Genomic DNA, 12485 nt, shown 5'->3' on the forward strand with positions numbered 1-12485 from the left:
ACTTCATACATTAATCTCAGCTGATCAATATTACCAACATTCCTGGGATCTGCTTCAGTTATAATGTATGTTTGATATAACTTTTAAATTCTGGAAACTCAAAGAAGAAAACAGAAAGCTAAGTGTCGCCAAAACTTGTATCAATTCAAGGCCCATTGCACTGAAATGGACACGGTCCTTTCCAAATGTAAACGCAGGCTAAGGAAGGAGATTTGATCCTGTTTGCTTCTAGGCAGACAAAATGGGTTAAAATGATTCCTATTGTAAAATTGAAGATCACATCACAGATTGTGAACGGACACAACAAGAGTGAACCACAGGAGTGGTCAGTGGCCGCATGATTAGGTACAATTCTCATGTATAATTTTCAATTATGCATTGGTGCTTTATAGAATAGAACATGAAATAGTACAGCACAAAAACATGCTCTTCGCCCCATAATGTGTGCCAAACATGATGCCAAACTAAACTAATATCCGCTGCCTGTATGTGATCCATATACCTCCAATCTCTGCATGTGCTCATGTCTACAGTTTCTAAACGAATGTCAATGCTACTATCGTATTTGCTTCCACCAACTCCCCTGGCAATGCGTTCCAGGCACCCACCAATCTCTGTAAAAGATCTCTTGCTCCACACATCTTAGAAACATAGAAACATAAAATATAGGTGCAGGAGGAGGCCGTTCGGCCCTTCGAGCCAGCACCGCCATTCATTGTGATCATGGCTGATCGTTCCCTATTAATAACCCGTGCCTGCCTTCTCCCCATATCCCTTGGCTCCACTAGCCCTTGGAGCTCTATCTAACTCTCTCTTAAATCCATCCAGTGACTTGGCCTCCACTGCCCTCTGTGGCAAGGAATTCCATAAATTCACAACTCTCTGGATGAAAACTTTTTTTCTCACCTCAGTCTTAAATGACCTCCCCTTTATTCTAAGACTGTGGCCCCTGGTTCTGGACTCGCCCAACATTGGGAACATTTTTCCTGCATCTAGCTTGTCCAGTCCTTTTATAATTTTATATGTTTCTATAAGACTGCCCCTCATCCTTCTAAACTCCAGTGAATACAAGCCTAGTCTTTTCAATCTTTCCTCATATGACAGTCCTGCCAACCCAGGGATCAATCTCCTGAACCTACGCTGCATTGCCTCAATCACAAGGATGTCCTTCCTCAAATTAGGAGACCAAAACTGTACACAATACTCCAGATGTGGTCTCACCAGAGCCCTATACAACTGCAGAAGAACTTCTTTACTCCTATAATGAAATCCTCTTGTTATGAAGGCCAACATTCCATTAGTTTTCTTCACTGCCTGCTGTAACTGCACGCCAACATTCAGTGACAGATCTCGCTGCACCTCCCCCTTACCTAACCTAACCCCATTGAGATAATAATCTGGCCCCTTATTTTTGCCGCCAAAGTGGATAACCTCACATTTATCTATATTATACTGCATCTGCCACGCATCTGCCCACTCACTCAACGTGTCTAGGTCACCCTGCAACCTCCTAACATCCTCTTCACAGTTCACACTGCCACCCAGCTTTGTGTCATCCGCAAACTTGCTAGTGTTGCTCCTAATTGCCTCTTCCAATCATTAATATATATGGTAAACAGTTGCGGCCCCAACACCGAGCCTTGCGGCACTCCACTCGCCACTGCCTGCTATTCTGAAAAGGACCCGTTCACTCCTACTCTTTGCTTCCGGTCTTGCCAACCAATTTTCTATCCATGTCAACACCCTACCCCCAATACCATGTGCTCTAATTTTATTCACCAGTCTCCTGTGTGGGACCTTATCAAAGGCTTTCTGAAAGTCTAGATACACTACATCCACTGGCACCCCTTCATCCATTTTACTTGTCACATCCTCAAAAAATTCCAGAAGATTAGTCAAGCATGATTTCCCGTTCATAAATCCATGTTGACTTGGACTAATCCTTTTACTGCTATCCAAATGCCCCATTATTACCTCTTTAATAATTGACTCCAGCATCTTTCCCACCACCGGTCAGGCTAACTGATCTGTAATTCCCCGTTTTCTCTCTCGCTCCTTTCTTGAAAAGTGGGATAACATTAGCTATCCAATCCACAGGAACTGATCCTGAATCTATTGAACATTGGAAAATGATACCATTGCATCCACTATTTCTAGAGCCACCTCCCTGAGGACCCTGGGATGCAGACCATCAGGCCCAGGGGATTTATCATCCTTCAGTCCCATTAGCCTACCCAATGCTATTTCTCGCCTAATGAAAATGTCTTTCAGTTCCTCTACCCCCTTAGATCCTCTGTCCTCCAGTACATCTGGGAGATTGTTTGTGTCTTCCTTAGTGAAGACAGATTCGAAGTACCTATTCAACTCTTCTGCCATTTCCTTGTTGCCCATAATAATTTCACCCGTGTCTGCCTTCAAGGGACCCACATTTGACTTTGCTACTCTTTTTCCTTTAACATATCGAAAGAAGCTTTTACTGTCCTTCTTTATATTCCTGGCCGGCTTCCCCTCGTACTTCATCTTTTCAGCCCATATTGCCCGTTTTGTTTCCTTCTGTTGTCCTGTGAAAGTTTCCCAATCCTCTTTGCTGTGTTATACATCTTTTCTTATAGTTTTATTCTATCCCCAACTTCTCTTGTCAGCCACGGTTGCCTCCTACTCCCATTAGAATCTTTCTTTAACTTTCCCTCTCTGACCTATTCTCTGACATTCCCATCTTGGGAGAAAAATAAATCCTTATTATCTACCCTATCTATGCCTCTCATTGATACAAATACATCGAAAGATGCTCCTGAACACATCATCAGTGATGTAACCTGGGGTCATTGGGTGTTTCGGGTCTTTCAACATCAGACACCCTCACCCAGGCGACCCAGCCGTGGTTGATCAGACCACGACGTGTTCAGGTGGCATTCGCTCCTCCCCATGGACCTCCTCTCCTGATCCAGAGCCATCTCGAGGCCTTCTCCGCTGCCTTTGTGGTGTTCTTGATGGCCCTTCTCCTTGCCACTCCGTTGATGCCCAGTGCACTCAAGGCTTTGTAGAGCGATTGCCCTGCAAAACCTCTGCAGCCAACCTCGATGGGCATATACCTTGCCTTCCAGCCCTGCTTGTGGCAGTCTATGACCAGTTCTTCATATTTGGCCATCTTCCTCTCGTGGGCCTCCTCCAGACGGTCCTCCCACGGCACTGTCAGTTCCAACAAGACGATGTTTTTGGTCGCCTCTGAGACCAGGAGGATATCTGGCCTCAGGGTGGTCGTGGCAATGTGCTGTGGGAACTTCAGCTGTTTCACCAGGTCTACGGAAAGCTGCCAGTCCTGCGCAGTCGCCAGGATACCTGATGGGTTCCTGGCTGCTGTGGTTCTTGGCAGCTGCACTCCGGCCTTCACGAAGGTGATCATCTGGGTGGTGGGGCGTTCTCGTCTGCAGCTGCTGATTCCCATGCTGATGGCTTCTGCAATGGGTTTGAGAACCTGGTCGTGATGCCATGTGTACCGGCCCTGCCCAAGAGCCTTTGGGCAACAGCTCAGGATGTGTTCCAACGTCCCCTTGCCTGAGCATTGCGAGCAATCTGGAGATTCCGCTTTGCCCCAGATGAAGAGGTTCGATGGGCTGGGCAGGACATCGTACACTGCCTGGACCAGGAACTTGATGCGCTGTGGTTGAGCCTGCCAGAGCTCAGTCCATGTGCCCTTCATCTCTTTAATGACCTGCATTCCGAGCCCCCACTCCCTCATCTTTAGTATCACTCTACACCTCCATTCCCCACCTGGAAGGCCTTAAAGCTCCGTTTCTTCCTTGACCGCAGAACCATCCAATTTCCCTCTACTTACACTCTACTCCGCCTAGCGGAGCTGGTCCTCACCCTCAACAACTTCTCCTTTGACTCCTCCCACTGCCTCCAAGTCCTATGGGCACCCGCAAGAGCCCCAGTTATGCCTGCCTTTTTGTAGGCTATGTTGAACATTCCCTGTTCCAGGTGGACACTGGCCCTATCCCCGAATTCTATCTCTATCTCCGTTATATTGATGACTACATTGGTGCTACCTCCTGCACCATTGCAGAACTCATGGACTTCATCAACTTCACCAATTTTCATCCTGCACTCAAGTTTACTTGGACCATCGCCAACACCTCCCTCCCCTTTCTTGATCTCACGGTCTCCATCACAGGAAATAAACAATTGACTGACATCTATTACAAACCCACTGACCCCTACAACTATCTCGACTACAGTTCTTTCCACCCTGCTTCTTACAAAGACTTTATCCCCTACTCCTAATTCCTCCGTCCTCGTCGCATCTGTGCCCAAGATGAGGTTCCATACTAGAACATCCGAGATGTCCTCATTCTTTAGGGAACGGAGTTCCTCTCTCCCATCATAGATGAGGCCCTTACTCGTGTCTCCTTGGTACCCCGCAGCTCTGCCCTTGCTCCCCTTCCCCCTAATCGCAACAGAAACAGAGTCCCCCTAATCCTTACCTTCTACCTCATCAGCCATCGCATACAACACATAATCCTCCAAAATTTCCACCACCTCCAACAGGATCCCACCACTAACCACATTTTGCCACCTCCACCCCTTTCCACCGAGACCGTTCCCTCCGCAACTCCCTGGCTAACTCATCCCTTCCCACCCAAACTGCCCCCTCCCCAGGTACCTTCTGCAACCGCAGAAGATACAACACCTGCCGCTATACCTCCTCCCTCGACTCTGTCCTGGGACCTCGGCAGTCCTTTCAGGTTAGGCATAGGTTCACTTGCACTTCCACCAACCTCATCTACTGTATCCATTGTTCAAGATGTGGACTCTTGTACATCGGCGAGAACAAACGCAGACTGGGCGATCATTTCGCGGAACACCTTCGCTCAGCCCTCCTGAACCAACCTGATCACCCTGTTGCTGGACACTTTAATTCTCCTTCCCATTCCAACACAGTCCTTTCTGTCCTCGGTCTCCTCCATTGTCAGAGTGATGCTAAACGTAAATTGGAGGAACAGCATCTCATATTTCGCTTGGGCAGCTTGCAGCCCAGTGGTATGAATATTGATTTCTCTCAATTCAGGTAGTCCCGGCATTCCCTCTCTCTCTATCCCTCCCCCACCCAAGTTGTGCTGGGTTCTCATTTTCACCTTACAAACAGCTTGCAATGGTCTGTTTCCTTTATCATTATTACTTTTTGCATTTCTTTCATCGTTCTTTACTGTATCTCTCCACATCACCGTCTATATCTCTTGTTTCCCTTATCCCTAACCACTGAAGAAGGGTCTCAACTCGAAATGTTACCCATTCGTTCTCTCCAGAGATGCTGCCTGCCCAGCTGAGTTACTCCAGCTTTTTGTGTCTGTCTTCAGTTTTCTGTCGACCACCTGCAAGTTCAAATCTCTTTCCAGTGACCTCTCTGACAGTGGCAACAAAATGATAGAAGTAAAGTCGGACAAACTCTTTCCTTATCTATCATATGGAAGAACACAAAGTGAAATTGAAACATAGAAACATAGAAAATAGGTGCAGGAGTAGGCCATTCGGCCCTTCGAGCCTGCACCGCCATTCGATGTGATCATGGCTGATCATCCAACTCAGTATCCTGTACCTGCCTTCTCTCCATACCCCCTGATCCCTTTAGCCACAAGGGCCACATCTAACTCCCTCTTAAATATAGCCAATGAACTGGCCTCAACTACCTTCTGTGGCAGAGAATTCCACAGATTCACCACTCTCTGTGTAAAAAATGATTTTCTCATCTCGGTCCTAAAAGACTTCCCTCTTATCCTTAAACTGTGACCCCCTAGTTCTGGACTTCCCCAACATCGGGAATAATCCTCCTGCGTCTAGCCTGTCCAACCCCTTAAGAATTTTGTATGTTTCTATAAGATCCCCCCTCAATCTTCTGAATTCTAGCGAGTACAAGCCGAGTCTATCCAGTCTTTCTTCATATGAAAGTCCTGCCATCCCAGGAATCAGTCCGGTGAACCGTCTCTGTACTCCCTCTATGGCAAGAATGTCTTTCCTCAGATTGGGAGACGAAAACTGTATGCAATACTCCAGGTGTGGTCTCACCAAGACCCTGTACAACTGCAGTAGAACCTCCCTGCTCTTATACTCAAATCCTTTTGCTATGAATGTTAACATACCATTTGCTTTCTTCACTGCCTGCTGCACCTGCATTCCTACTTTCAATGACTGGTGTGCCATGACACCCAGGTCTCGTTGCATCTCCCCTTTTCCTAATCGGCCACCATTCAGATAATAGTCTACTTTCCTGTTTTTGCCACCAAAGTGGATAACCTCACATTTATCCACATTATACTGCATCTGCCATGCATTTGCCAACTCACCCAACCTATCCAAGTCACCTTGCAGCCTCCTAGCATCCCTCTCACAGCTAACACTGCCCCCCAGCTTTGTGTCATCCGCAAACCTGGAGATATTGCATTCAATTCCCTCATCCAGATCATTAATATATATTGTAAATAACTGGGGTCCCAGCACTGAGCCTTGCCGTACCCCACTAGTCACTGCCTGCCATTCTGAAAAGGACCCGTTTACTCCTACTCTTTGCTTCCTGTCTGCCAGCCAGTTCTCTATCCACATCAATACTGAACCCCCAATACCGTGTGCTTTAGGTTTTTATACTAATCTCGTATGTGGGACCTTGTCGAAAGCCTTCTGAAAGTCCAGATATAACACATCCACTGGTTCTCCCTTATCCACTCTACTAGTTACATCCTCGAAAAATTCTATAAGATTCGTCAGACATGATTTACCTTTCATAAATCCAAGCTGACTTTGTCCAATGAATTCACCACTTTCTTAATGTGCTGCTATCCCATCTTTAATAACTGACTCCAGAATTTTCCCCACCACCGATGTTAGACTAACTGGTCTGTAATTCCCCGTTTTCTCTCTCCCTCCCTTTTTAAAAACTGGGGTTACATTAGCTACCCTCCAGTCCTCAGGAACTACTCCAGAATCTAAAGAGTTTTGAAAAATTATCACTAATGCATCCACTATTTCTGTGGCTTCTTCCTTAAGTACTCTGGGGTGCAGCCTATCTGGCCCTAGGGATTTATCGGTCTTTAATCCATTCAATTTACCTAACACCACTTCCCGGCTAACCTGGATTTCACTCAGTTCCTCCATCTCATTTAATCCCGGTCCCTTGCTATTTCCGGCATATTATTTATGTCTTCCTTAGTGAAGACAGAACCAAAGTAGTTATTCAATTGGTCTGCCATGTCCTTGTTCCCCATGATCAATTCGCCTGTTTCTGACTGCAAGGGGCCTACATTTGTTTTAACTAATTTTTCCTCTTCACATATCTATAAAAACATTTGCAGTCAGTTTTATGTTCCCTGCCAGTTTTCTTTCATAATCTATTTTCCCTTTCCTAATTAAGCCTTTTGTCCTCCTCTGCTGGACTCTGAATTTCTCCCAGTCCTCTGGTAGGCTGCTTGTTCTGTACGCTTCATCTTTTGTTTTGATACTATCCCTGATTTCCCTTGTTATCCACGGATGCACTACCTTCCCTGAATTATTCTTTTGCCAAACTGGGATGAACAATTGTTGTAGTTCATCCATGCAGTTTTTAAATGCCTTCCATTGCATATCCACCGTCAACCCTTTAAGAATCATTTGCCAGTCTATCTTGGCCAATTCACGTCTCATACCCTCAAAGTCACCTTTCTTTAAGTTCAGTACCCTTGTTTCTGAACAATGTCACTCTCCATCCTAATGAAGAACTCAACCATATTATGGTCACTCTTGCCCAAGGGGTCACGCACAACAAGACTGCTAACTAACCCTTCCTCATTACTCAATACCCAGTCTAGAATAGCCTGCTCTCTCGTTGGTTCCTCTACATGTTGGTTTAGAAAACTATCCCGCATACATTCCAAGAAATCCTCTTCCTCAGCACCCCTGCCAATTTGATTCACCCAATCAATATGTAGATTGAAGTCACCCATTATAATTGTTTTACCTTTGTTGCACGCATTTCTAATTTCCTGTTTGATGCCATCCTTAACTCCACTACTACTGCAGGGCTCGAAATTCACGGTTGCCCGGGTGCCAATGACCACTCAAACTGCCGCCGGGCAACCTAAACGGCGAGTCATTTTGCCCGGCTTGGCAACTTGTTTTATACCGAAGATAGACACACAAAAACTGGAGTAACTCTGCGGGTCCGGCAGCATCTCTGGAGAAAAGGAAAGTGTCGGCGACGGTTGTGGGAAAGATGCTAAGTGTGGCGTGACGGAGGGTCGGAGCTAAAGACGGGCAGCAGTGGCGACGGCGACGGCTCCATCTCCTCCTCCCGCACCCCGCCCCGCCCGGCGTGTTAGCGGCAGCTGCTGCCACTCCGCCAACGGCTCTTTCAAAACAAACCCTTGGAGGAGGGAGGTGTCGGTCAGAGGCGGAAGTAGAGTAGGGGTGGGGGGGGGGGGGGGGTGATTGGAGGAGGGAAACACTCTCCGCAGACCTGCAATAAATAAATATATATATATATATATCTCTCTCTCTCCACCTCTCTCTCACCCCCCCCTCTCTCTCTCTCTCTCTCTCCCCCTCTCTCTCTCTCCCCCTCTCTCTCTCTCCCCTCCTCTCTCTCTCTCTGCCACCTCTCTCTCCCCCCCCCTCTCTCTCTCTCACCCCCCCTCTCTCTCTCCCCCCCTCTCTCTCCCCCTCCCCCTCTCTCTCTCCCCCTCTCTCTCTCCCCCTCTCTCTCTCCCCCTCTCTCTCTCCCCCTCTCTCTCTCCCCCTCTCTCTCTCCCCCTCTCTCTCTCCCCCTCTCTCTCTCCCCCTCTCTCTCTCCCCCTCCCCTCCCTCTCTCTCCCCTCCCCCCCCCCCCCCTCCACTCCCCTCATCCTGAGAGCCCTCCTCTTCATTCCGCACTGATCCCCATTCCTGTCTCTATTCAGTCCTCACTGACATCCCCTGTGCTCCCCATTCCCCCCCCCCCCCCCCATCTATTTATCCTGCACTGATCTCCCTAGCCACCTTGCATTGATTCTCCTGCCACTCCCCATCAATCCTACACTGGTCCCCCAATCCATCCTGTACTGACCCACTTCCCATCCATCCTGCACTGCTCACCCCTTCATCCTGCACTGCTCCACCCATCCATCCTGCACAGATCCCCCCCATTCAACCCCACTGATATCCCCCGCGCTCTCCCCTCATAATTTTACCTACTCCAACCAACACTCACTAATTCCCCTGCCTCAATCCATCCAATCCACACCGATTCATACACCCCCCCCCCGACCCTATTGTGCTGGAAATATCTTCAGAGCTAATATTGAATATGTTTGATAACGGAATGCAATCAAATATGTTTTAATTCCCAATGTTATTATTTGTTTTAATCCATAAGGATGGATTAATTAAATTTTGAACACGTGAAACATTAAAACCACAGTGTTCGATTGTCACTGACACGTTATTACAGAATTCATTTTAATGGCAAATCAATGCTGTTAATATGGAGTATCAGTACTGTAGTTATTTAATGAGCAACATTCACAACTATACGTTGGATTTATCCAGGGTTTACTTCTACAGTCAGTCATATATATCACAAATTTGGTCGGGATATTTCAGTTGAAATTTTAACGTTAATTCTGAAGTGGGACTGATGGAAAAAGCGTTTATCAACAATTTTTTTTTAAATGGTGCTTACAAACTGGGTATCTTCATTGCCACATACATCTAATCTGAATGTCTGCTAATGTGGCGTATTGACACCTTTAAATATATTACCAAACATTTGCTGCATTTATGTCTTTGGCCATCTCTTGTTAGTTAGTGTAATGTCAGATGGGTATAGTCAGTTTTGTCAGCTATTATCATAAAATGCCTTTAGAAAATTCCTTGCAACCTGTATATTTTGTTGTGGATAAATTATGTGGGAAGCGAGAGTGTTTCTGTACCAATAGCAATAACGACCCATGCTATGGCCATGTCATGATAATGTTCGGTCCTTCACAGAAAACATGCTTGTAGTGTGCATGGTTAAGCAAATATGTTATCAAGGTCCAGGATTTATTGACACAGGTTGATCATACGCTGAATAATCCAACCACATTTTTGTTTGGAAGTGGAAAGAAATAATAAAAATTGCATTAATTGCAATGTGTAAAAAGAGTTGAGATACCGTATTATAATTTTGCTGCATGTCATTGTGGTATATATCATGTCTTGATTGGTTAATATTTTAGTTTGTGACTTTATTTGAAGCAGAAATAATATGTGAATGTATAATTCCGACTGGTAACTGCGCACTTCGTCCGAGCACGCGTCATGCAAGCCATCTTAAATGACCACCTAAAATGTCATTTGGCAACCTAAAAAGCTGCCAAGGTTGCCCGGCTGGCAACAGGGAAAAAAGGTTAAGCGAGAGCCCTGTACTGTTAGTACACAACTCCCACTAGCGTTTTCCGCCCCTTAGTGTTTCGATATGTCTGATTGCAGTAGTACATCTTAATATGATTATAGTGATGTTGTAAATATTGTTTGTGACATCACTTTAATTCATCCGTGTGTTATTCCAGCCTCTGTATTTCCCGTTTTCCAACAACAACATGAACTGAGCCTGTTGTACAACCATTGAAATTATAATGTTTATTATCTATAATTGTTCTCTGCAGGTGTCTGCCAGTTAATGAACAAAATGGGTGAAACCTTTGACAAAATCAAGGCCTTCAATAAAAATGATGAACAATTTTTGGAAGCATTTGCCATTTTTTGTGGTCTGGGCATACAGAACACTCAAATGTATGAAGCTGTTGAAGTGGCAATGGCAAAACAGGTTGTGACACTTGAGGTAAGAGGCAAAAAGGAGATTTTAATTTTCATCAATACCTTCTAAACTCACCATTTAGTCCACCTTTATCCATTGAACTGATCTTCCTTTCCCTGGGCAGCATTTAAATTGATCGCTTGTGTAGAAATAGCGGGAGATATATTATTACAATTAATCATCAGCTACTTCAGGCTTCTTGAAGGATATAATCAGACACTGTTACTAATGTCTTTGTAACTGCCCGAACAAAATCTTTGATTCCCTTTCCAGTTCCCTATCGACCCAACCCATAAAATATTATCTATATTCAGAAGGCTTGAGTGGAGAGACTAGAATTAGTGTTGTGGGGTAGGGTTAATAGAAACATAGAAAATAGGTGCAGGAGTAGGCCAATCAACCATTTGAGCCGGCACCGCCATTCAATATGATCATGGCTGATCATCCAACTCAGTATCCTGTACCTGCCTTCTCTCCATACCCCCTGATCCCTTTAGCCACAAGGGCCACATCTAACCCCCTCTTAAATATAGCCAATGAACTGGCCTCAACTACTTTCTGTGGCAGAGAGTTCCACAGATTCACCACTCTCTGTGTGAAAATTATTTTTCACTTCTCGGTCCTAAAAGGCTCCCCCTTATCCTTAAACTGTGACCCCTTGTTCTGGACTTCCCCAACATCGGGAACAATCTAGCCTGCATCTAGCCTGTCCAACCCCTTAAGTTTCAATAAGATCCCTCCTCAATCTTCTAAATTCTAGCGAGTACAAGCCGAGTCTATCCAATCTTTCTTCACATGAAAGTCCTGCCATCCCAGGAATCAGTCTGGTGAACCTTCTCTGTACTCCCTCTATGGCAAGAATGTCTTTCCTCAGATTAGGAGACCAAAACTGTACGCAATACTCCAGGTGTGGTCTCACCAAGTAACATCCTTTTGCTATGCTAACATACCATTTGCTTTCTTCACTGCCTGCTGCACCTGCATGCCTACTTTCAATGACTGGTGTACCATGACACCCAGGTCTCATTGCATCTTCCGTTTTCCTAATCGGCCACCATTCAGATAATAGTCTACTTTCCAGTTCTTGCCACCAAAGTGGATAACCTCACATTTATCCACATTATACTGCATCTGCCATGCATTTGCCAACTCACCCAACCTATCCAAGCCATCTTGCAGCCTCCTAGCATCCTCCTCACAGCTAACACTGCCCCCCAGCTTTGTGTCATCCGCAAACATGGAGATGTTGCATTCAATTCCCTCATCCAAATCATTAATATATATTGTAAATAGCTGGGGTCCCAGCACTGAGCCTTGCGGTACCCCACTAGTCACTGCCTGCCATTCTGAAAAGGCCCCGTTTACTCTTTGCTTTTTGTTTACCAGCCGGTTCTCTATCCACATCAATGCTGAACCCCCAATACCGTGTGTTTTAAGTTTGCATACTAATCTCTTATGTGGGACCTTGTCGAAAGCCTTCTGAAAGTCCAGATATAACACATCTACTGGTTCTCCCTTATCCACTCCACTAGTTACATCCTCGAAAAATTCTATAAGATTTGTCAGACAGGATTTACCTTTCATAAATCCATTCTGACTTTGTCCAATGATTTCACAACTTTCCAAATGTGCAGCTATCCCATCTTTAATAACTGACTAGCATTTTCCCCACTACCGATGTTAG

At 45.6% G+C, this 12485-nt stretch overlaps 1 protein-coding gene across 2 annotated transcripts in view; it reads left to right on the forward strand.

Moving 5' to 3' along the window:
* The window catches only part of pde5a (phosphodiesterase 5A), a 131144-nt gene that overhangs the window by 68570 nt on the left and 50089 nt on the right, over window positions 1-12485 (forward strand). For both annotated transcript variants that reach the window (XM_033023575.1, XM_033023584.1), the window contains exon 10: window positions 10650-10825. In XM_033023575.1, the coding sequence (XP_032879466.1) occupies window positions 10650-10825 (176 nt within the window). The remainder of the gene's footprint in view (window positions 1-10649; window positions 10826-12485) is intronic.

Source organism: Amblyraja radiata, chromosome 1, assembly GCF_010909765.2.
Source record: "Amblyraja radiata isolate CabotCenter1 chromosome 1, sAmbRad1.1.pri, whole genome shotgun sequence".
NCBI lineage: Eukaryota > Metazoa > Chordata > Chondrichthyes > Rajiformes > Rajidae > Amblyraja > Amblyraja radiata.